The sequence below is a fragment of the Microcaecilia unicolor genome, chromosome 2 (assembly GCF_901765095.1).
Source record: "Microcaecilia unicolor chromosome 2, aMicUni1.1, whole genome shotgun sequence".
NCBI classification, from domain to species: Eukaryota; Metazoa; Chordata; class Amphibia; order Gymnophiona; family Siphonopidae; genus Microcaecilia; species Microcaecilia unicolor.
In genome coordinates, this window is record NC_044032.1 from 152,391,706 (window position 1) to 152,413,490 (window position 21,785).

Genomic DNA, 21,785 nt, shown 5'->3' on the forward strand with positions numbered 1-21,785 from the left:
CCATATGTACCATCTGTTGACCTGACTGAGGTTCCTGTCGGTGCCTTCCCAAGAGGAGAAACACACTTGCCGTCCCAGCTGTGGTGTTGCCTCTTTCTACAACAGCTCCCTGATTGCTCCTGAATCCAGTGTTCATGATTGAGTTGAACTGTTTTCTTCTTAGTGCTTGGGGTGTCAGGTGGCCTTTAAGTTTGGACTAGGGCTAGTGTGCGTTCCCTTTATTGCACCTTGACAGGTACTTAAAACTCAGTACTTTACCATTATTTTGGCTGAAATATGCATGTAGGGGCCTATTTTACCTATGCATGTATTTTATGTCTCTCATCTGAACATGCCTGCATGCAGGTCACATAAAAATATTCATTGCCTTGTCACTACACATACAAGTGTACTGATATGGTAATCTTATAAGTGGTTTATGCATGAAAAATGCTTTATAAAATTACATATTTATAAACACTAGGAATTATTTATTTATTTTGATTTATTAACCACCTTTATGAAGAGATTCATCCAAGGCGGTGTATAGCAGGTACAGTTTAACATAAAACTTACAATTTTGTTAACAGTATAACAATAGTAAAATAACCAAGAATAAACATAAATACAATAAAAGAGAAAAACTTAAAAACAGAAAATTGAAACCTAATAATAGAACTACAGTGAAACAGTATCAAAATTAAGAGCACTGGAATTCAAATACCAGAGATATAATACAATGGGGCTCATTTTCAAAAGAGAAAAACATCCAAATTTGTATTTTCAAAACCAGTTTTTAAATGTTTTTCTATGAAGGCCATCAGAAATGCATTCAAATCACAAGGGTGGAATCTGGGCGTTCCTAACACTTGGACGTTTTTCTGCCATAATGCAAGAAAATAAAAACATCCAGGGTTATAAGTTGGACGTTTTGGTCTAGATCCGTTTTATTAACAAATAAGCTACAAAAAAGTGCCCTAGGGAAACAGGGATGATCTCCCCTTACTCCTCCAGTGGTCACTGACTCCCTCCCACTCCCCAAAAATTTGATTAAAAACACTGTTTACCAGCCTCAGAAGATGTAATACTCTGGTCCATTAGAGCAGCATGTAGGTCCCTGGAGTGGTTAGTGCTGGGTGCCCAAGCCCATACTTCCCCCTACCTTTTACATTTGTGGTGGAAACTGTGAACCCTCCAAACCTCACCAGAAACCCACATATAGGTGCCCCCTTCATCCATAAGAGATATTGTAGTGGTGTACAGTGGGGCTAGTGAGTTTTGGGGGGTCTCAGCAGACAAGATAAGGGAGCAGTGGTGAGATGTGTACTTGGGAGCATTTATTTAAAGTCCACTGCAGTGCCCCCTTGGGTGCTGCATTGCTCTCCTGGGATTTCTGTGTGGTCAGTGTACTGCTCCTCCTACATCCCAATGGCTTGATTTTGTGCTTGCCACCTTTTTTTAAAAAATGGACCAAAAAGATAAATGCACAGAGCACAAAAACATCTACCAAATAGCCATTTTTGGGGAAAAAAAAAGATATTTTTCTGTTTTGAAAATGGCCATTTTTACTACTCGATTTTTGGACATTTTTAGTAAAACGTCCAAAGTTGGACTTAGACATCATATCGAAAATGCCCCTCCAAGTTAACATAATACTAATGATACACCTAGTAAGCATACATTAGAACATTCAACTAACATGATGCTAGAGATTTTCTATAATACGGCTTACCATATAGCTGAGGGACCAAGAGCAGATATGTGATGGGAACAATTATGGCAGCTAAATACAGCCACACTGCTTTTAACCTCAAATTACTGACTAATAAAAACAGATTTATTTAGTTTAATTGCTCTTAGTGTATTTGTTGATTTCCGTGTATGCACTGGAGGTGGGAGAGGAACATAAATATTTCTTTTTAGAAGCACTATTCTAGAATTAATAGAAAGATGCAGAAATACCCGTAAGTGTAAAAATACTATTACAGCAAATAAACCACTGGGTCTTTCTCCAAATGCAATATTTTTATCGGGCATACATATATTTTGTAGGGATGTGTATTCATGTGAAATAAAATGGAAAATTTAAACAGATTTTTCCTCGATGTTTTTATATTTTTACTGGAATAAACCTTTTTCTAACCTGAAATGACAGGAATAAAGTCGAAACGACCAGGTTTCTTTACAGTGATATTAAATTTTTAAGCCTTTTCCCCAGTAGTAATAGCTATCAGGCACCAACCAGCCTTGAACATATAACCTTCAGGTTGCAGGTCAGACACCTTCCAGGATTTGCTGTTTTGCCTCTTGAGAATCTGCTGTAGTCAGCCATTCCTAGCTTGGTCTTGTATTTCTAGTAATCTTCCTGAATGGCCCAGCAGGAACCACTTCTAGGCAGGCTTGAACATTTCTGCCCCACTTCCTGGCTTGTTTCTGTTTCTTTAGTGTAGTTCTTATGCAATTGTGCCCCCAAAATGTTGTTTAAAAATGTTATCCCACACTATCCTACCATTCTAGATGGGTTACAAAGAAACATACATAAGACTAAGCAAAACATAACAAAAGCTACCAAGACAACAATATAATACAATAAAACCATTAAGATGGAAAATCTTTCAGAAACAGTTGAGCTTTAAGCTGTTTTCTGAATTGAATTCCAGAACTAATTTTGTCATATTTCATGGAGTAGTATATTCCATGTATTCCATAAAGTGGCACCTTCTGCATAAAAAATTGAAGAGCTTGTTGTATACAAGTCTAATGTGCTAAAATGATAGTGTGTAAGTAGTTAACTTAGCAGGGTTTAAAAAAGGTTTGGATAATTTTCAAAAAGAAACATCCATGTGCCATTATTAAGAGGGACTTGGGAAAATCTAGTGTTTATTTCTAGAATAAGCAGCATAAAATCTGTTTTACTGTTTTGGCATCTTGCCAGGTAGTTGTGACCTGGATTGGCCACCGATGGAAATAGGATGATGGGCATCGTGGACTTTCCTTCTGTCCTAGTATGGCAATGCTTATGTTCTTATCAAGCAGCAATTTATTGGCAGAGCGAAGGCAATGTGCTGGACAATAAATTCTCAGTGAAGTTGCAGTAATGAAGGTCTTCACTATTCAAAGCTTTATGTGTCGAGTTCAGCACCTTAAATTTGACATGCCATTCTATTGGAAGCCAGTGTAATTCTTTAAACAGTGGGGAGATATGATTTAATGGAGACAGACCAATATTTAAGAATTACAATAATCTAAAAAAGTGACACTTAAAACTGAAGTACAGTTTGAAAACTATTGGCAGAAAGAAGGCCTTTAAACTTTCTAATCATCTTCTGTATCATGCTCCTAATTTTGAGATCTCGGTGACAAAAGAGTTGCCCATAATTCCAAGGCTTTTAAATTCTGGAACAAGAATTTCAATATCATCCACACAAACAGCAGAAGATAAACTAACAGATGAAGTATTGCTGGATGAAAATAAAATCTGCATCTTTGTTGTATTAATTTTAAATCTGTTTGCACTCATTGAAGTTCTCATCGTTATGTATAAAATGTATAAAAATAAAATGAAACAAAATCAAAAAGCCTACAAAAGACAAGGAAACTAAACAAAATGAAATTTTTTGCCTACGCATCCCTGATATTTTGCTTTTCCACCTTTTATATTATTTAGTTATTTAGCAATACCTGGTAGACATTCACTGTGGTATCAGTAGTTTGGGATTTTTGTGATCCTTAATAATTTTCTCCTTTCTGTCCCAATTTTTAGATTCCGAGCTGGAACATTCAGTATCCAGCATATTGTGTCCAGCTCAACCTCTCATTTTTCGTCACAAGCACATCTCCTTGAGGTTTGTGTAAAATGCATTTTCTATGAAATTTTATGCTTTTGACATATATTATAAAATCCCTTCCTTAACCCCCATAAGTGACTTCCAACTCAATCTTCAAAGTCTATTCAGCCAAAATAGTTTTCAAGGATATCCATAGTGGGTTTGTATGATGATATTCACATACCTTTTGTGTGTATATATATATATATATATATATATCTCATACATATTCATTGTGGAATTTACCCCAGGCCTTTGGAAACTGGGGGTCACTGTGAGCAGACTCTGTTTTTGATTCTGAAGAATCCATTTTGATTATGAACAAAGCCAAAGGAGACTGTTTGCCTATTATGCTTAAGACATGTTTGGTTGAAACAAAATGACTTTGCAAAGTACAGCCAGCTGCATACAGAGCAGAGAATGACGTGAGGACAAAGTTTGTCCCCGCCCCATCCCTGTGAGCTCTGTCCCTATCCCCGTGAACTCTGTTGAATCCTATCCACACATGCCTTGAACAGTTCAGATTTTATATATCGTTTTATTAAAGTATAAAAAGAAACAATATTCTGTACAACTGTTGTTTTATAAATCACAAACAATACAGAACGAGGATCAACAATATCCCCTCCAAAGAATACCTTGGACACACACGCCAAATACATAATAGATGACCAAAAATGATAAACATATATTAACCTAAAACCACAAGAAGCCACACCACAGAAATAGAAATGTATGCATTTCCTCCTATACCGTGCAAATATAGGCCCTGCACCTCTCTCCCCCTTCCCTCCAGCTTTCCCCTATGGGTCCTGCGTCTCTCTTTCTCTCTCCCTTCTCTCCAGCTTGCCCTTTGGGTCCAGCTGCTTCCTCCCTCATTTCCATTGCCCCCCTCTTCATGGATCCTGCAGCCCCCCTCCCCCTGTGGGTCCACTACTTTTGTCTTCTAACCCCCCCCCCCCCCCCCGTTCCCACCACAGTAGTTCTACCTTATGCAACAGCCAGCTGAGGCGACAGCGATCTCCACAGACCTGCTTCAGGACCTTCACTCTGCTGGAACCTGCCTTTTGATGCAACTTCCTGTTTTCTGTAAACAGGAAGTTGCATTGCAAGGCAGGTCCTGGTAGAGAGAAGGTCCTTGAGCAAGCCTGTAGGGATCGGTGTCGGCTCAGCAGGTTGCTGCATAAGGTAGAGCTACGGAGGGAGGGAGGAAGGCAGGCACAGAGACGCTGGACCCACCAGTGGTAACTGCAACGTCTTTTTTTTTTTTTTAAACCGCAGGAACAAAGGTTTTTACCGTTCCTGCAGGACGGTAAAAAGTTTTGCTCCTGCGCCCACGGTAAATGGTGCAAATATTTTTCGTTCGCCACAGCTCCCCGTCCCCATGTCATTCTCTAATACAGAGATAGAAGAGAGCTAGACGAAAAGAGAAGTCCAAGGCCCTACTATAGCAAAGGGGGATGAAGGCAAAGGCCTACCACTGATAGATAGTAATGAGAGGTGAGCACTCCCTGCTCTTGGACATGAAACTTCTGGTTTTATTTATCTGATAGCAGATGTGTGCAAAATAAATAAATAAATAAAATCAGTCCCCCAAGTTCAGATGGGAGCTGAACAAACAGTAAGACTGTGACAAAAGTCATGTCCATCCACCCAGAAACCTGCCCCCCCCTCCTGAAACTCTGCATGTGAGAACACTCTCCCATGACTGTATCATTTGGGGCAGAGCCTGAGATCTCATTTAGGCCAGTGCCTTCAGTGAATATAGAGATATGCCACAGAGATCAACTAGGTGGGAAGAACAGAATGACTTAACACATAAGCAGAAAGGACAACATCAGAGAAGAGAAAATCTGCAACATGCTGAGAAGGAAGATGGTAAAGCATCCCAGTACATTGCCTGGTACATTTCAGATACTTTGAACTTTCTTGGGTGAGACATATCTATGACTACACATATTTTGGAGGTTAGTTAGTAATATTAGTCTCTGGAGGTGTTGGGGTAAACTTCTATAATAATATGTATCTGCTGTTTTTCACCCTGCTCATTGTAGTAATTATCTGTATTAATTAGATTATAACTTGGCAGAATAAATTCCTGATACCAGAGATGGAATCTAGTGATGCACGTTATGTAACTGTCGTGGAGGGGTAATTCCCAGTGTGGTGTCCCATATCCCAGAGCATTTTACAACACGTGTGTAATTATGACCTGAAAAGTAATTCTCATGATAGTAAGTAGAAGTAAAGTCTTAGTTCTTAAGTGTATCTGGTGGTCTAGTTAAAAAGGTTTGGTGAACAAATAGCAATGAACTAGTCAATCTGACTTTCACTGGTTTTATTATACTTATCAAATCTAATGCAGTGTTCGAAGGTTTCTCAACTGATACATTTCATAGTTAAAAAAAAAAAAAAAAAAAAAAAGTAAATGATTCTCAACTGGACATCATCCTTACTATTGTGAATTTTTATACCTGCCTTTATTCTGCAGGTTCAACACTTCTTTGAAGCTACAGAGGAGAAGAGTTATGAACTCCACTGTGTGAAGGAGGCACTTCAGACCATCCGCTTGAACATCCAGTGGATGGAGAAGAATGTGAAGGAGTTGGATACTTGGGTGTAGAAAGCACCTCGATGCAGCAGATTGTGCTAGCTATTCAGAATGCTTGAACTGTTGCTCTGCTGCTTTTGCAAAAGCCAGGGCGAAGAAAAAAAACAAAACAGGCATCACAACATTGTTTGCACTATTGGGGATACTCGTTGGCTCAGGGCAAAACTGACTGTGTGTGTGTGTGAATGGTGTGCATATTTATTATACAATGTCCTCCCACATTGGAGATCCTTAGCAGGTTGTGTGGAACAGCACAGTGTGCTGTATACATCATCTTGGTGTCTTTGGTAAGGGATGGAAGTGTTGATGGTGTTATACACCTTACTATTTGCTGGAAGATCACATGCAAACCGCATTTGCCACCAAATCTTAACAATTTGCCGGTGAATGGAAACTCTTTGCAATGAAATAGTCATCTGGTGTGAGTGCTGATGACAGTTTTCATGACAACTGTCTTGTGTAACACAGGCTTCCTTCACCATACCAGAACTTTTCTGTGCAAACCAGACCCCCATGGTGGCTTTGTAATTTGGTATGCAGAAATTTCTTGTTTCCTTCAGGTGTGCACAAGAAAGGGGTGCGGGAGAAGCAGAGAAACTTTCTTCGTGGACATGCAGAGCACTCATTGGTATTGCTGGCTTCCCTTAGGCTGATATTTCTAATGTCAGGGTTCAGGCACTGCAGTTTCTGTGTTCATAAAGCAATCTTTGTGGTTCCTATGTGTTTGTGGAAACAGGTACACAGCTGTAGAGAGGGAGAGAAGATGAAGTACAGATCTGAACTGATTTTTAAATTTTGACTACTAAAGCATTTTCTAGAAATAGAGATACATATGAGACTGTATCTTTTGCAAAGTAGCCAGGTGCTACTAATCAAAAACCAAAAAGAAAAAAAAATTCTTATCAATGTTTGTATATAATATATGCTTAATTTGTTAGCAGATATAGAAAAGAAATTACTTATGGGCTTGTTCTCATGTTGGCTGCTGTTATTTTTGCTTCTGGTTTTCTTTCCATTCGTTTTCTAAGATATGCATTGTGTGTATGTTTAAGCCTAATAATTCTGTTTTCCTGTATCATTTAAGACGGCACATACCTGCATGCTACGAAGATGAAATAGCAGATTAGGAAATGGAGTAAAATTAGCTGCTGTTAAAAAGGGAACAAATCTATATGTGCAAAGATATATTTTGAGTTTGAGCTTGGTAGTTTTGAGGTAGAAACATTTGATGCATTATAAGAAGGGGCAGCTGTTGGGATTGCGGATGTCTCATTCAGAAGATCATGTTAGTGTCTCTTCTTTGCAAAGATTACAGAATGTCTTTTTTTTTTTTACTGCTTCCATTTGGTGTTATCCATATTTCCAGGGAATTATGACCATGACAAGACATGCCTTATTAAATTTTAAAATTATGTGACGACTGAGGCTTACACCAAGCATACATCTATAGCCATACAAGGTGATCTGTGTGTGGCCAAACACCAGAATCGATGATAAAGAGGTTTTTACTTCCTAAACCAGACATTGTCAATCCAATCACTGGGACACACCCAGCCAATCAGGTTTTCAGGATATCCACAATGAAAATGTATGAGATAAATTTGCATACACTGCCTCCACTGTGTGCCACTGATGCATATATATTGTCTGAAAACCTGACTGGCTGGATATGTCTTGAGGACTGGGTTGAGAACCACTGGCCTAAACCAATTTGACCACGCCATGAATAAAACCATAATTCCATCCATCATGTCCTTAATCGGTGTGAGTGCTACCGAAATCCTGTGAAAGTCTGTTACCTTGGCTACAAGTATAAAGGTGGCTGTTGAATTAATATGTAATTCTCTTAAGCTATTCAGTTTTCATAACAAAATGCTCTGATTTCCTAGCTATCCATGCCTTTAATACAAAATGTTGTACAGGATTTCAAAAGTACACAGCAATTAGCTTACTCTGTTTAAAAATGTTAGTAACAAGTCATTTGTGAGCCCCCTTCACCTCCTGGTTATCCAAAATCTCTGGGAAGAGTGATACTAGCAAGAGCTGAGAAATTTTGTATGCCTATGGACCTCTAGTCCATAAAATCACAGGTCTCTTATGCATTCAGGTGACCATAGAACACCATATGAAAAGAGTCAGACTTGCTCAGTCTTGTCTTTTTGCTTTCATAGACCTTTTTAGATCCAGTTTAGTCTATTGTTTAAAAGAGAGAAAAAAAAGCTTATTACTTGTCATTTCAGACATAGAGGTTTTATATCAATATATCACTATAAAGAATATCCAAGTAACTACAAATCTGCTAAAAATAAAAGGAGGAAAAAGGACTTGAGTGGCTTAGGTCACGTCTTAATGGTGTTTGGACTAATGCCCACCCTACTTCTTCATCAGTCCTACAAAAACCTCCAAAATTATTAATTTTTATATCATTTTTTCATTCATTATCCTAGTCCATTGTTATAGTCCATACTCAGGTACTTATCTGAAATTGTCGTCTCACTCTGTCTCGCTTTACAGCACACCTGTTTCACATTGGCTTCTTCAGGAGATGTGACCTAAGCCACTGAAGTCCTTTTTCCTCCTCTTATTTTTACCCTTAGCAGAGTAGTAGTTACTTGTATATTCTTTTTATAGTGAGATTTTCTCTGGTGCAAGTTAAGGCCTATATAAATAGTTGTGATATCAATATATCACAAATTTCAAGCAGCAAGGAATACAGTAGACTACAGTTGTACAAGACGTTATCCAGATTGTTTGCCTTTTTAGGATTTAAAAAGGGATATAATTGCAATGGTTGCAAATGTATTATATATTACCCAGAATAAGTAAATACAGGGACAATGCATATTTTTGTTTCTAAGGAAATTTCCATTTTGGTACATTTCTAGAAACTTGGCCCTCCACTCATGGGTACTCCTTGGAACATCTGGAAAAATCCAAATTTTTGACCATGAAATGTAACTAGAAATTTTTGGAAAAACAAGTATAGGATATATGTTCCTGGGGGGGGAAACAGTTATCTAGATTTACTAATGATACTTGTCCTGGTCTCAGTGGTAAGGAAAAAGCATTACTCATGGGAAGGATAGCCTCATTAGGGATACCAGGGACCTCCTTAAGATATTGTTTGAAGACCTCCAAAGGATATGTTAAGGGTATAACTGGAAACAGGTTCAAAATCATTAATGGTCTTCCAGTTGGTTCCAGTGTCTGATGAACTCCTATCCTGTAGGTGAAATACTTGTGAGATACCACTGATTTCATTTGTTCTAAGTTCTCTACCTTTCGCTCTTGCTCAACCAGGCTTGTTTTATGTTAGTAAGTGCTTGAAAATTCTGAACTTTTGATATGGCTAATGCAAGGTAATAGTAGAATCTAGTGAAGTCAAAGCAGACTAAACAGTCTGTTACAATAGGAGCCTTACTCAGAGGTACTTTGGTGTTTTAAGATAGGCAAAACTGCTTTAATAGATGATAAAATACCAGTATGGGATATATCCCAGCTTCTGTAATCATACTCCATCTTTGATTTAGGGTAAATGCAAAAAAGCTGTAGTGGGTGCCCCCAGAATAATCCCTGTACATTCATTGTGATGGTTTGAAGCCATTAATATCAATTATCTGCCTCTTTCCTAGCTTCCAGGTCTACAGGCCCCTCAGTAGTGTCTCTCCTCCCCCCCCCCCCCCCCCCCACCCCAAAAAAAAAAAAATCTGGGGACTTGGATCTGCAGTCACATCTATGTTAGTGCTGTCTGGCAAGAGAGGTTTCTTCTAAGGGCACAGATGTTTTTGCATCTCTGAATAGAGGAGGGGGGATTACTTCTCCAACTCTATCTGCACCTGCTGTATTGAGTGCACCAAGGTTTGAGAGGCAAAGCCCTGTGATCAACGGTTGCCTTTGTATACCAGGGAGCTTTGAGAAGAGTCTTTCCTTCCCCTGACATTTCTGATTAGAAGAAGACTAAAGAGGCAAAAATGGTAATGGCAAAATTCAGAAAACGTCTTCACTTAGAAGCTCCATGCAACATGTCTCCCTTCAAGCCTCCATCTTGGGTATTCCTTTTATTAACATTTTCTTCATAACATAAAGGTACACAGGCATAGATGCAATGGGGTGAAAACAGGAATGAATCAGCCTGTCTCTTTGGATAAGGAGCTGTATTGTCAACCTTTACACAAATTATATGAACCTGCCAGATCTCATTTTCTGGTATGAGAGCACCTTCCAAACATGGCTGCTCCCAAAGATTGAGAGAAGTAGGGAGAGAGGTTGCTGCAAAGCAAATAAAATATTCCAAACATATCAACCCAGCATTGCTATCTTTGATAGTTAAGAACATGACAGCTGTATACAGTTTTGAAGCTTTGCACTGTATAAAGAGGGTACATTTTTGTTGATGGTAAAGAATCGTGCATAGTCTATGTTCCAGGTACCAAAGATTCAAATTTTTAGAAGCAATGTTCCACTGATTATTCAGTTGTGGTTGGATGTCATTTGACCAGCTGAGTTCTAAAACTGTTCAAAAACTATATTTAACTATCTTTATATTGCACCCAACACTAGCTGTACTATGTTAATCTCCACCCCCCCCACCCCCCCCCCCCCCGCCAATTATGCCCATTCATTTTTGGTACCATTTTCCCCTCCCTATTGGAATTGCCTCTATGCTTTGCATACTCTTTGGTACCATTGTCTCTTAGGGAAGTTTCAGGAGCTTCTCTTACTGTTATCACTGTATCCTATTCAGTCATATTGAAGGCAGAAAAATGTTCTCAGCAATGGGTTTGTATAGTCAGTCCAGAAAATAATACAGGATTTTCTGTCAGTTTGTATGTAGTAATGTCCTTTGTTATAAATAGTTTGATTTTTTAAATACAATTACATGTTGATTTTCATAAAGTGCTATTTGTGTTAACATTTCATAAGCAGGATTTTGCATATCTGTTCATAAAAATGTTCTTTCTTTCAAACAAAACTAAAAACGAAAGTTAAATTTAAAGCTGAACCTGTATTTCAGTGTTTAATACTTCATAGCAGAAAATGGAGTGGAGGTGGGGTTGAAAGCTGAGCGCTTCTGGCAAAATCTGCTGCTCCTCTTTCAGTAGTGATACATGGATGGGTTTGGCGTATCCATCAAAAGGTAGTATAGTGAAACGTTAAATAAACAAGGTTTTCCATTTCTGTTTGGTTCCTGATATACCACCTTTTACAAGGAGCGCTCCAGTTTCTTCTTGTGTGGCACTGAGCAAGCTACTTTTTTTTTTGCGTTTGTCTAGCTGGCATTTGAATAATAGAACTTTTCCTTTCTAAGAATTCCCTTACCAGTCTCCCACCCCATCACCAGTTTTTGGAGTCCATTATACAATGTGAAGCTAAGTATAGGAGCCAAGTTTTCAAAATTATTGAGGGTGCCAAACCCAATGGAAATGACCTCTCCCTGAATACAGTCACGGAGTTTGTTCAATTTTGGGGATGCTAAAGCATCCAAAGAGCTGGCTTCTACGAAGACAAGTATACATGACCACCTATTCCAGTGGTGGCTACCCATATGTTTCTCATTTTGTAGGACTTAAAAATATTTTCTTTGTGGTTGTAAATTCAAGTAAATGAAATATGTTATCTGGGGGGCCAATCTGTTGGCTCTCCTAAGTGCTGTGCACTTCCTTCTAGAAGGATCCTGAGGATTTCCACTCCCTAGTTTAGTTGGGGCTCAGGCTGATGGTGAGGTAGCGAGGAGAATTGTGACCCTTGCATGGCATGACACCTAGGCAGCTGAACAAAGGTTTCTGGCTTTAAGGTTCCAAAGAGAGTCAAGCTATGTATCATTTTAGCCCTGCATTGTTGCTTTAATGGCCTGACTAAAGTGGGTGGGATGGGATATAAAATCATTGGGGGGGGGGGGGGGGGGGGGGTAGGGGGAGCCCTCAGGTAGTGCAAATGACAGCCCAATGGTGCCAGATTTCTGCCTGGTGCCGATTGAGCTGGATGAAATAGGAGCAGAAGAAAACTGCCAGTTGTATAAAATAAAAAGTCCTAGGAAGTGGTTAGAGCATAGTTGCCAAGTATTTTAGCCTTTCTGCCTAGCAGTGCTGGCTGAGGCTTCTGTAAGATTGCTTAGTTTGGCTGTATAAGCTTATTGTAGAGCTGACCACCAGTTTAAAAATATGTACCGGTGTTCTATGTTTTTACCCTGCCCTCATTTTTCTGTAATTTAAGGATATATCTCCATCAGGAACTTTAGCTCTCTTTCTGTTGTTTCAAATAATAAATAAATGAAAACTTTAAAATTCTCAGCTTTCATTGAGGTTTTATGAGCAACTCGACAATGCGTGCTGAAAATTGACTCCTACTGCATGCAGCCTTTAAGACACCTGCTTTGAATTGTTCAGCAAGAGAGGGTGGTCTAGTTAATGTTTATAGGCATTCAAGTGGTATGAGATTAAGTTGCAAGTTTAAAATGGTATGTGCACAGAGTGCATGTAAAACTGAATACAAACCTCACTATTTCCTGTTACCTATATATTTTGAAAGTGTGCAATAATTCACAGTACAAAAAAAACAACAACTAAGAATCACTTCAGGGAATTTGACACACATTTATTTAATCAATTAGAAATAAAGTTGTATATTTGAAGAAGAATTTGCAGTGAAATCGCCCATATCAAATACCCTAACTTCAGGATTGTGATCACTGGTGTTACAAGTTCAAATTAAGGAGTGGATGTGTAACTTTGTGGTTAGGGAACTGGGCTTGACATCCAAGGGTTGCCTAGTGCACTTTGTGATCTTGGGCAAGTTATTTAATCCTCCATTGCCACAGGTACAAAATAAACATAGATTGTGAACCCACTAGGGGCAGAGAAAGTACATGAGTATATATGTGTTTTGGTTGTACCCACAGAAGAAACGAGCCTGAGAGCTCATCTCGAAGAGTGCCATTAACTAGGGGCTGGGCCACTTACCTGGAGGCTGGGTTCTGTTATGGAGAAGCTTCCAGATGGTGAGGGGTCTCAAGAGGAGGTGGTGAATTGTTTGCTGACCCTGGTGACCAGATTGGCCCTTTCAAATCAGGCTTCCCTTCCTGATGGGACCTAAGCAGCCCGCCATTGGATGGACCTTAAAGTTAGGCGGGTCACCAGGAAATTGATAAATTCAGGCCAGGGCTTTTCCCTGCTCCTCAGAGGCGGCTTACTATGGCATCCAGCGAGCAGCCAGAAGTGATGGTGGAGAACCTCGTGGGCGAAGAAGTCTCCTTATGGGTGATCATCTCTCTGGATGGCGATCTGAATCCGGAGTAGGTGGTTCCTTTGTCCTCGTCTGTTGGTTCCCCTCTACTATCTTCACACAGATGCAAAGAAAGTGTCTAAGCTGCATTCTTGGTCAAGGCCGCGACTTCTAGTCCCACGTGCACAATTGGCCAGGCTTCTGCTATGGATAAAAGAGCCAATGCTGGTGCGGCCTGATGGGGTCCTTCTGGGGCAGGTCAGGGCCAGGCGGTAGTGGACACTTCTGTGTCTGTTCTGCCTTTACAGGCCACGGGTCCCCTCCCATCTGCTGCTGTGTGCATTTGGGAGGTGCCCTGGAGGGAGAGGTCAGTGATCAGGTCCATGCTTGCTCTGGCCCCTTCTCTAGGCCCTGAATTTTTGCCGCTGACAGATATTCTACCTCCCCTGCCCATCGTTATGGCTGGGGGAGCAGGCAAAATGTATGGGGTTGCCGCTTTGAGTCCCACCGGGGCTGTGGAGGGAGTGCTTCCAGTTCTGCTTTCAGACCTTGGTTGTCCTGAGCCTGGATCTGTACCTGGGACCACTGCTGTGGCCTGAGATTGGACTCAGCAAGCCCTTTGTGCTTGTGAACTCTTGGGGCTGTGACTGGCCTCCCTATTTTTGGCCCCCTATTGCCCCGTTTGCCTTCTTTTCACATATAGTGGGTGGGTTGGACCTGTGGTCGGGGGGCAATGTCCATCTTCAGGCTGGGGGGGCCTGTGTGCGTCTCATGGGTTGGGGATGCAGGGAAGTGAGCTTGGGGTAGATTCTGCTGGTGTTTTTCTCTATGCAGGATCCGAGTCACGGCGAGGTGACTGTTCCAGTGGGTGGTCCTTCTATGAGTATGATGCCCCAGCAGCTCATGAGAGCTCAGAGTAGTGGCTCTGCTGGATGTGATGCAGCTGTGAATGTGAGCCCTGGAGTGTGTGCAACAGGGCATCCTCCACTGACAGCAGCTGGTGAGGGCTCTGATTCGGCATCTGGAATGACTGTGGCAGGAGCTGGACCATTGACATCTGGTAACAGGCCTGAAAAGGGTGCTAAACATGATTGGGTGGCTAAGAGGAAGGAAAGGGGGAAGGGAAAACATAGGGATTCCCTTTCATCTTCCTCTGGGAATTAGTTCTACCTCAACTTTATCATGTTTCTCTTCCTCTTCTACTGGTCCTGCCCTTGCTACTTTTAGGACAGCTCAGGTGGGGGTCTCCGGCCCTGGCCCTGGTGGCCTTATCTGAGTTATAGAAACAGGTCCTTGGAGCCTTACATAAGAGGTTTAGAACAAGGGTATGCATTGATATATTTAAATTGTTGGAAGGTAGGATAAAGAAGAGCTGAAGGATAAGGTTAAGGAAAAGAAAGTTTCTAGAAATAATGTGAATTGGATGTGTTCTTTGCGGTTAGCAAGCATTTGGAGGTGTAGAAAACTGGGTCATTATGGCTTGTTGGCCTATGCAGACATGGTCTTTGATGCCTTTCAGTGCTACTGGGCACGGTCATGATTGAACTACGATGAGGTCTTCTGAGATAAAATGGAGGAGAACTTACACGTCGTGAGGCACACAAGATATCAACTTGTGGCTTATGCACATGGCTCCTTGTTCTGTGGCAATGAGTGGGGTTGGAGTAAATCAAGTCATGGGGCAGGTAGGGGGCACCAATTGCTCCTTTCGCTCCTCTGGATCTGAGGTTGGAGCTTCCAGGGATGATCGGATGTCTGTTGGATATTCAGCAGGTCATCCTGTCCATTCTCAGACTTAAGTTTCGGCATGCCTGTGCACAATGTGGACAAAGACATCCGACTGCCAAATGCGCCAAGAAAGGAGCTATTGTTGCAGCCTGCCTGAAAATAACCATGTTTCGGCGTGAAAAATGCCTGCCTCAGGGGTCCAAATTGTGTATCAAAAACATAAGAAAGGAACACTTTAAGAGCAGGTTCCTAAATGTATATGTGACTCCTTGCCACCCTTACGTTCTTGAAGGCTGAGCTGTGCTTTTTTCTTTGATTCATTATTCCATTCCAAGGTGTTCTTGCCAATAATACAGTTCACAATTCACCTTCTACCAGGAGGCTGAGAGAAGTGGTTGGTCAGGATTGCAGGCCCGTTTGAGTCTCGGCCTTTTCCAGTGCTCTGTATGAGACTGGGTCAGAACCTCCATCCCGGGGGAACCCAGTTTTTCCCCACACACTTCCCTTGCTGCACTCTGAGGAATCCACCGGCTTCGAAAGAGCCAGGAAAACAATACAAGAAAAACCCCACATTAGTAAAGTTTACTCTTTACACAAAATTAGGAAAAATAAGAAGTTAATTTTTGTAGCAAAATAAAGCTGGAGTGGGAAATACAATCAGGGAAAATAGCAAACATTCAGAGAGGCATATCTGGTCACTAGCATCCCAGTAACCCGAGATGTTCTGCCCACCTTCGTGCCTTTTGCTCAGATCTTGTATAGTATTTTTTTCTCAATTCAAAGTAAATACAAAGATAGCAGTTCTGACTGGTTCTGCAATCTGTCATTGTCTTACATTAAAAAAAAAAAAAAGGTACATAAAGTTTTCTCTTTTTCCCTTTTTCCTAATTCCAGACATTCTTGTTTACCTTCTTATCTCGCTTCATACCAAGAAAGAAGCTTAGGGTTCTGTTATATTCGCACAAGTAGTGTTTCTTTCTCCAGTGCTTCAGGCTGCTCCCATGTTTATCACAAATTCAAGATATCTATGAATCTTTATTCTTATATACCATCATCAATTTTTCTTTTTCATTTGTTGATTTTTATTTGGGGGAAAATTTTTTTGTATTATGTAAATTTTTGAAAAATGCTCAGTTCGTCCATTAGTCATATTAAAGTGACTGGCTGAGTAGAGAACTATCATCGCACTTCGGCGTTCTCAAATATTGGGAGACTATTTACTTTTCCCAGAAACTTATATCTGAAAATTAACCCATGTCTAATGGTAGGTACCCCTGCGGTTAATCACTAAGATTTCAACATACTGCTTGATCGTATTTAGCCTGCTAATAAAATAATCTTTTCAAAGTTGGTAAATCCCCTAATAACTAAATTATATCTCAATTAGGCTATGAGAATGCGGTAAACTACTTCTCCAATATATTAAGGGATTTTCTACAAAGGATTTTTTATCTTGATACTGCAGTAATCAAATTTAGATCTATCTAGTCTCATAAACTTTTTTTGTATCCATTTACAACAAAGATAAATGACTTATCTGTAAATTTTCATGTCCCGCCAAAGTGTTGATTTGTCTCTGTTAACTCAGTCCAGTATGTAGTTCATCATGTAGTATCACCAAATCAAACCAATTATGAAAACAGTGTAACAATCTGTGTAATTCAAACAGTCTTTGCTTTAAATCCTCGACTCAATCTTGCTGGTGCGTATTATTAGATAGTCATTTGATCGCACAAATCAGCTGAGTTTCATTGTCTTCTTCAGGAGGGAGCTACAAATGGGACCTCCAACCACAGTCGATTGGCCATTACACGTGGGTTAATTTTCAGATATAAGTTTGTGGGAAAAGTAAATAGTCTCTCAATATTTGAGAATGCCGAAGTGCGATGATGGTTCTCTACTCAGCCAGTCACTTTTAATATGACTGATGGGCGAACTGAGCACTTTTCAAAAATTTATATAATACAAAAATTTTTTCCCCCAAATAAAAATCAACAAATGAAAACAAAAAAATTGATGACGGTATATATAAACCAGAGTAGTAGGTATATAAGAATAAAGATTCATATATAACTTGAATTTGTGTTGAATTAGTAAGAGATATATTTATATTTTGTATATTCCCTATCTCTCTATATAGTGCTCCCATGCCTACCCTGATCTCTGCTTCAAACTCCTCTCATCTCCTTTCAAAGCTAATTAGCACTTAGCTGATGGACAAACGCTTGCATCCCCTTGTCTCACATATGACCTCTCAGATCACAAGTGTCATAGACAGTAGTTCTCTGAGTTGTTGCCTTTCAGTTACCTTATAGGAAGGGATGGAGGGGGGTGCATTTTTCTGAAAATTTCTTCTGTTTGGCTTAAGGTTCAATCACACAGTAAAAGAAGTGAAAATAGCCACCTTCTGTAGGTAATTAACCCTTTGATCTGCACACTACCAGTACACACCATCAGTCCCCACAGCTCGTTGTGTTGTCTTTGGTGGTAATTCCTATGAAGGAGCCTGAGAAATTCCAGTTAATACATAATCTTTCTAACCCTGCTTGTATGGTCAATGATGGTATACCTTGTGACCTGTTTACAGTAAAATATATGTCCTTTGATAGTGCTCTGGGCCTAGTCCGCCAGTGTGGGGTGGGAGCCTTGATGGCGAAGGCCAAAGTTGAATCTGCCTTTCAACTGCTACTGGTTCATCTATCCTCCTTTCCTCTGCTAGGTTTTACCTTTGAGGGTGCCTTTTTACTATGATGTGTATGCCTATGGGATGTTCTATTTCCTGCGCTTACTTTAAGCTGTTTAGCAGTTTTGTCCATTGGGTGACCATTCAGGATTATGGTTCACTACTTGGATTACTTCTTGTTTGTTCCTGCAGTATCACACTTATGACTGCTTTCCAAGGGGTGGCCAGATCATTTGGCATACCCCTAGTGGAGGACAAGACGGAAGGTCCAGTTTCTGTCATTTTTAGGAATCAAAATAAGTTCAGAGCACATAGTGACAAGGTTGATGAAGGATAAAGTGGAGCAGTTGAGTGCCCTGATTGATTCTGTTCTTGCTGTTAACCATTCCTCTGGTTTCTTTGTCTGCTGTGTGTTCACCAATTGGGAGAGGATTCACCGTACTATGCTGGACTCCTGGCAACCGATTACACATGACCTCTTGGCTGATTTGGGGGGTTTACTCAGAGTATGAGGCCTTGCTGTTTTGAGCGGCCTTTTCTCTTGCCTTCTATGGTGCATTTCGCATCAGCGAGTTGGTGGCCAGGGGAGTAGCTGGGGTGGGTGGTTTACTGAGGGAGCATGTGTTTTTGTGGTCCAGTGCATTGCATATCCACTTGTTTGTTCCAAGACTGACCAGGTTGGAAGGGGTCCATTTACAATCCTGTAGGAGGTCCACTGGGCATTTGCCCAGTCAGTAGTGTGGTTGCTTATTCACCTCCCCCCCCCCCCCCCCAACAGACTCTGGCCTTTCTAGTTTACATGTATAGGGAGTCATTGACATAGTGCCAATTTATAGTTGTGTTGCGCAAAGGTCTGAGGATGATTGGGGTCCATCATAGTTTTGCATGCACTCCTTATGCATCGGAGTGGCGATGAGCGCTAGTGAGGCGGGCCTGGGAGACTATGTCATCAAGGGCATAGGTCTTTGGTCTTCCAGGGCCTTCCAAGGATATATTTGCTCTACCAATAAGAATCCAGGATGACTTGATTGAGGGTGGTTCTGTTGTCTTTGATGGAGGAAGGGTGTTGGGGGGAGGGGGGGGTGTAAGAGATGAGATTGATAGTCACAGATAAGGCAGGCCCAGATCCACTGGTTAAAGTGGTATACCAAATCCATGGCTCTTTCCTCATTGACTGAGGTATAAGATTAAACTGTTGCCCTCCAGGGACAAGGAAATAGTGTACATGAATGAAACTCACTTTGAGTTACTACTGGAAAAGGTGTGAGCAGAATCAAATGAAATAAGTGCTCCTGAAGCAGGGCTGTAGTTCACAAGATCCAGGAGTGACGGCAAGTGAGTTCACGTCTTCCTTGGCTCCCTGTACAGCATGGATTTCACAGTGATAGCTTGGTTGATATATTTCAGTGAACTAATTTACAAGTAGGTCAAGTGTTTTGGTTCTGGAGTGCATTGACAATCTAGCTTTAATGTCATGCCTTCACAAGGGATTTTTGGTGGTAGCACCTTAATGAGCAGCAGAATATAAAGGCAGTTAACAAGCCTAAATCCAAATTAATCCATGTTCCATGTGTGCAAAGTTAGAAAGTAAGTTCTTCTCGGACAGGGATATACTTACTGTACCTGAATGTTAGCTTGCCTTGAGCAGCTTCTGAAAAGGTGCAAGACAGAGATAAATCCAAATCCCGCTCCTGCAATTCCTTAGACTTGTTTTCTGCTCTTGATCTCTTCTTCCCACAACTAAGGATTCTCTGTGCTTGACTCCACCTCCATCTCTATGAAGAAATATTTCCTTATGTTATTGATGGGTGTACCCTTTCTTACTATATATTTCTTTGGGGGGAGGGCAGGGGGGATTTAATTCATACCTTTACAGTAGTAGTTCAAGGTGAGTTAATTCAAGTAGTATAAGTATTTCCCTGACATCAGAGGGCTGGCTTATCTATATTTGTACCTGAAGCAATGCACGGTTAACTTGCTTAAACTCAACAAGGAGCATCAGTGGGATTTGAAAAGTGGCCCTCCCTGGCTCTCAACCTGCTGTTCTATCCATTAGGTTAGCAGTTTCCAGAGTGTTTCTCATAATCTGAGATGGGGTTATTAAATCCTCAGGGTTGTGACTCCAACTGAAGGAACCCCCCCCCCCAAAAAAAAAAAAAACCAAACAAACCAGTGGTTCCAGTCCTGACAGGATAATATAATTCAGGCTTGATGGAAAGTGGAGCATGCAGCAGCATTGCCAGCACATTTTTAAAGTATCTTGCTTGGTTTTAAAATCTTTGCATGGCCTGACTTCAGTCATTCTGCATGATCTGCTTTATTGCGCCTCTGCTCAGTTAACTTTAAAATCTGAAGAATAGTTATACTGTCCTCTTCCCCCAGTTCATCACCTGATAACTAAAAGAGATCATGAAAGATCTTACTCATGTCTTTCAATTGATGCAAGACTTGAAAATTCAAATGTGACTTTTCGTAAAAGTCTTAAGACATTTCTGTTTGCTGAGTATCTGTTAAATTGGATTGACTTAAGAACTGGCTTATGGTTAATAATTGTAATCAGGTTTGTCTTATTTTGTTGGTATTTGTGACAATCTTATTGTAAACTGCTCTGGACCCTTGTGACTATTCAGCGGTATACAAAAATCTTGATTAGATTAGATGCAGAAAGGAGTAACAGAGCAAGGCATGGAGGAAAGAAGTAGGGCTGTAGTCACATGAATTTTTAATGCTTTCAAATGGGGTCACAGGGAAAAAAAGTTTGAGATGAACTGGTGTTTTTAAGGCCTTGGAGACTTTCTACCAACCCAAACTTACCCGTTGTTTGCTGTTTATGTTTTAGTGGTAGTTGAACATTCCTATTATATTCTTCTTCTTCATGCTGTCTTAATAATTGACCTGAAAAATGATTAAAATGGATTCCCCAATCTTATGTAAAATTTATTTTAACTAGGGCCTTCCCCAGGTCTTTTAACAAAATAATCTTATACCGTGGTTTCCAAAACCTTGCTCATGGACAAATTGATGGAGTGTGGTTTGTGATCACAGAATAATGATTTTTTTTAACCAATGTGTACCTACTTTGTGATCGATGTTACAAATTTCTAAATTATTTTTCTTTTTGTGATAAGCAGCTTTGATCATGTGGATTGGAACAGCAAACAACTTTATGTAAATAGCTTTTTTTTTCTTTTTTTAATGGTGATGTACAATATTTTGTGTGCAGATAATTTAGTAGTTTCTCATAGGTAAATAGGGAATTAGAATGCTCTCATATTAGTGAATAGTGATATATTGCCATATTATTGTGGAAGTGGCAGTGGTGGCTGACATCACATCCTGTTCTAGTCCGTTGATTCTAATTCTCAGTCATACCAACAGAGCTTGGAAGTTTGAATTACAACAGAATATTGGCAGGGAAAAATATGCATAAAGTCTCTTAGAGCATCACAAGTATTATGTAACAGGAAACCCGCAACAAGGACTCTGTGGGGTTCTTTTACTAAGGTGTCCTAATGGATTTAGCACACACTAATGACTAGCATGCGCTATGTGCTCAGAAGCCCATAGGTATAAAATAAGTACATAAGTATTGCCACACTGGGACAGACCAAAGGTCCATCAAGCCCAGCATCTTGTTTCCAACAGTGGCCAATCCAGGTCACAAATACCTGGCAAGTTCCCAAAAAAGTTCAATACATTTTATGCTGCTTATCCCAGAAATAAGCAGAGATTTTCC

General features: G+C 40.4%; 1 protein-coding gene across 1 annotated transcript in view; it reads left to right on the forward strand.

Annotated features, from left to right (window-relative positions):
- The window catches only part of LNPEP (leucyl and cystinyl aminopeptidase), a 169,616-nt gene extending 159,534 nt beyond the window's left edge, over window positions 1-10,082 (forward strand). The window contains 2 exon segments of the mRNA XM_030193410.1: window positions 3,743-3,824; window positions 6,298-10,082. Coding sequence (XP_030049270.1) covers window positions 3,743-3,824; window positions 6,298-6,429 — 214 coding nt within the window. The 3' untranslated portion in view covers window positions 6,430-10,082.
- The last annotated feature ends 11,703 nt before the right edge of the window (window positions 10,083-21,785 follow it).